The 3,545-nt window shown below is 41.5% G+C and overlaps 1 protein-coding gene across 1 annotated transcript in view; it reads right to left on the reverse strand.

Annotated features, from left to right (window-relative positions):
* The window catches only part of LOC103779993 (rho guanine nucleotide exchange factor 7-like), a 20,338-nt gene extending 17,109 nt beyond the window's left edge, over window positions 1–3,229 (reverse strand). The window contains exon 1 of the mRNA XM_008947640.1: window positions 3,127–3,229. Within this exon, the coding sequence (XP_008945888.1) occupies window positions 3,127–3,229 (103 nt within the window). The remainder of the gene's footprint in view (window positions 1–3,126) is intronic.
* Window positions 3,230–3,545: the final 316 nt, after the last annotated feature.

Here is a 3,545-nt window from a genome sequence, read left to right on the forward strand (position 1 = left end):
TATTCCTCTTTCCCCTCTTTACTTCACCTTTCCTGTCAACTCTTTTACCTATTGCACACCACTTTAAGGCAAACAATTCAGTTCCACTGCTTGACTGAAGTAAACTCCCCTCTTTGGTTTTCTTCTGCACTTCAGGATCACAGCAAAGGGACCATCACACGTCCACCGAGGTGAGTGGACAAAGGGCCCCTGCCCTGGTGATGCCTCACAGCAGACAAGAGCTGCTCCTCTGCACAGGCATGGCAAGGCATTCCTCCTCCTCCTCACCTCTGTCCATGCACAAAGGAATGATTCAGTGAGCATCTGAGCTTCAAGAAGCCCTGGGAGTAACTCAGTATTCTCTGTCCCAAACGCTTTCTATGCTTCTGTTACCCTCTTTGCTAGGAGTCTGCTCTGCTTACAACACTTGACCTCCATTCCAGAGGCATAAGCACACAACTAGTCTCCAGTCAGGTACTTTCAGACTAAAGCAGACCATGATGATGCAAATCCAAGTTATTTTTGGTCCAAGGGAAATGACAGACACAGGCTCAGTTCCATGAGGAGAGTGGTGAACAAGGCACAGCCACTGTTCCAGGTCAGACCTGAAGGGACAACTCAACTGGAAAGCCCTTCACCTTCAGCACAGCATCCAACAGCAGCATACTTTGTACACATTTAAGCCATAGAAGACCTCACACACTGTGAACCTGCTTTCCTAAAAGCATTTAAAAGCCACTGTGTTACTAGAAACACTTGTGATCACAGCAAGGACACACCTCTTTGTTTTCAGACTGCCAGAAGAGAAATGGGACTAGGTCAAAGGCTTTGTTCAGAGATCATAATTTCATGGCTAATTCTAACTTTAAAGTTGCCATAATCATGAGTAACTATGATAATTTAAGGTTTAAAAGCAACCTGAAACATCTCCATGTCCAGTTTGCCTGCTGTGTTTCCTAACTGGGGGAAAGCAGAACAGACATGCCACCAAATCCAGCATTGCAGCTGGATGCAGTCCATCTAGGAAAACAGGATCAGGTTGTCTCATGGCAGTGTGTTCCAGCCTCTGGAAAACCCTAAACCACATTGCCTACAGTTGAAGTGTGGCCCAATTCCCAAAATTTTCTCTTTCACAACAGCAGAGCTAATACAGCAACACAAGAGCACTTTTTGAGGCTTGAATTAGGAACTGCATGTGTTTGAGCTGAAAAGAAGGTCATTTATTAACAACTAAGCACATGCAGATCACCAGTATTTTTATCAATAATACCCCAACACTTGATATCAGTTTGAACTTTTGGTAGATTTAAAAGGCTTGCAGATCCTGTGTAGCCATTAAAGTTTTTATTAAAACACCAAATAAACATGTTCAATAAACTTCTAAATGGGATTATCAGCAGAGTTGAACTTTTTCTGACAATGAAAACCTGAAGTATCTTGAATGCCAACAGAATGGGCATGTTTAATATTAATTTGGTAGTTTTCTCAGAAGCTTTACTCTTTCATCCACTTGAAAATTTCCAGGGTTTCTACCACACTTTCTTTTCTCTACCACTACCTCAACTTCCCTTTAATCATTTCCTCTCCCCTGTCTGTCTACAAATAGCAACTGGTCCCTTGATCCCACTCCTCCTGAAGTTAAGAATTTGAAGGCATGTAAATCCATGGTAGCCTTTCATCAGTCTTCATGCTCATGACTCCCACTCCTTCCACTGCAGAATGGCCCATCTCCAAAGAACCTGTGTACACCTGAAATGCTGGCAGTCCCAGATGGGGATTTGAAAGCCATCCTCCAAGAGCAGAGTAAGAAGGTAGAGTGTAAAATGCCTTCTACACAGACAGTTAAAGAAAATTGTTTGGAAGAACAGTTGGTCAGGAAGATTTATGCAGCTCTGCTTGCTCCTAGGAATGAGGCAACACCACAGTGTGCATGTGGTTTTGATTTCTGGTTTCCATACCACCCAATGAAAGGGACTGGCCTGGGTCCTTTCTAAGCCAGCTGTAATTGTGGCTTTTTGATGGGGGTAGTAATCTAGTGGTGTCTGGACCAAACAGCCACATTTTTCCTCCTCTTTACAGACAGCTATGGCCAGTGTACAGCAGCTTTCCATGTGTACTGCAATGGTCTGCATCTGCACGTGCAGTGAAGATGAAAGGTAGAATCTTCCACTGGTATAAAGCAGCTTCTGAGAAGTCAGCAGTCCTACTCCATGCTCATTCATTAGAACTAAGAATTTGGTGGTAAAACTCACTTCTAAAGGGGTATTTTCTGATGTAAGGAAAAGAAAAGTCATCAAAAAAAAAAACCCTGTTGTAACAGACTATTATAAAAGTGACAAGATACTTATCATACTACTATTAAATAAAATAAAGCTGATCCACCACTGACTTTTCCCTCAGTTTCCTTTTTGTCCTCACATAAAAATTGACTAGTATCATTTTAAAATAATCTCTCACCAGACTCTAACCTAATGGCCACTACTAGAACTTGCTGTTGACAGTGTAAAGACCCAACATGGAGCAGCAAGAAGCCAAAAAGGACCAATGATGTCAACATTTCTTGACTGTCCCTGGGTCCAGTTAGCATCATGTAGCACAACCTCACCCTGCAATGAAGCACAGACACCTCTCAGCTGTATGGTGCCTCTACAGCTCTCTCCCTCCCACCAAAGAACTAGAGGTAAGTGCTTTGTGACTTGTAGCTGCTACCTAAATGAAATGTGTGTGGCTTAAGGACCAAAGATGATGGCAATCCTGTTAGTGTCCAGAAAGGAGAGTGGGGAGGGAATGACAAAGACCTTGACAAAAGTATCCAAACATAGAAATGACAGAGGGGAGCAAAAGTCAGCTTTAGATTTCAAACTAAGGGAAAAAAATTAAACAACAACAACCACCAACCACCCAGACAGGCATTTTTCCTAAGGATCCTTGCTAGCTAAAAGGTTCAGCCTTAGCTCCACTGCAAAACTTCCTTCTGCAGAGAAGGAGACTGAAGAACACCAAGAGCCAAAGTCTTAAAAAGATGAACTACCATAAAAGCTCTTCTAAAAATATACATCTGTTCATTTTATCATTTGTATAGCAACTGGTATAAATACACATTGGTGAGAGCTGAAGGTAACTGTCAACAGAGGAGAATCTACTTACCTGCAGTTACTTTATTTAAAGCCACAAGAGAGCTGAGAACTTTGTTGAAATTCTGTCCCTGATACAGGTCATTTGCATCAAAAGTCTGAAAAGAAAAGAACATGCAGGAAGTCAGAGAAACAAGCCCTTACTCTAAGCACTTCTATGCAAACCATGGCTGTAGAAGCTATTGCTTGATTAAGGTATCAGTCTTTCAGTGGCTGTTAGGAACCAGTAAAACTGTGAGGCTGTTTTCCCTTTAAAAATCAAGCAAACAAAAAATTAACCCATTATCAAATACAGAAACAGATGCATTTTTGAAAAAAAATAAGCTAAAAGTGTCATTGAAACTCCAGTAAAGTTAAATAATTGTTTTATTTGAAAAAAAAAGCAGCTCTCAGACATTTGGGCAAAAAAAAGTTAGTGGGTAGCATTACTTC

The sequence above is a fragment of the Merops nubicus genome, unplaced genomic scaffold (assembly GCF_000691845.1).
Source record: "Merops nubicus isolate BGI_N331 unplaced genomic scaffold, ASM69184v1 scaffold8759, whole genome shotgun sequence".
In the NCBI taxonomy this organism is placed as follows: Eukaryota; Metazoa; Chordata; class Aves; order Coraciiformes; family Meropidae; genus Merops; species Merops nubicus.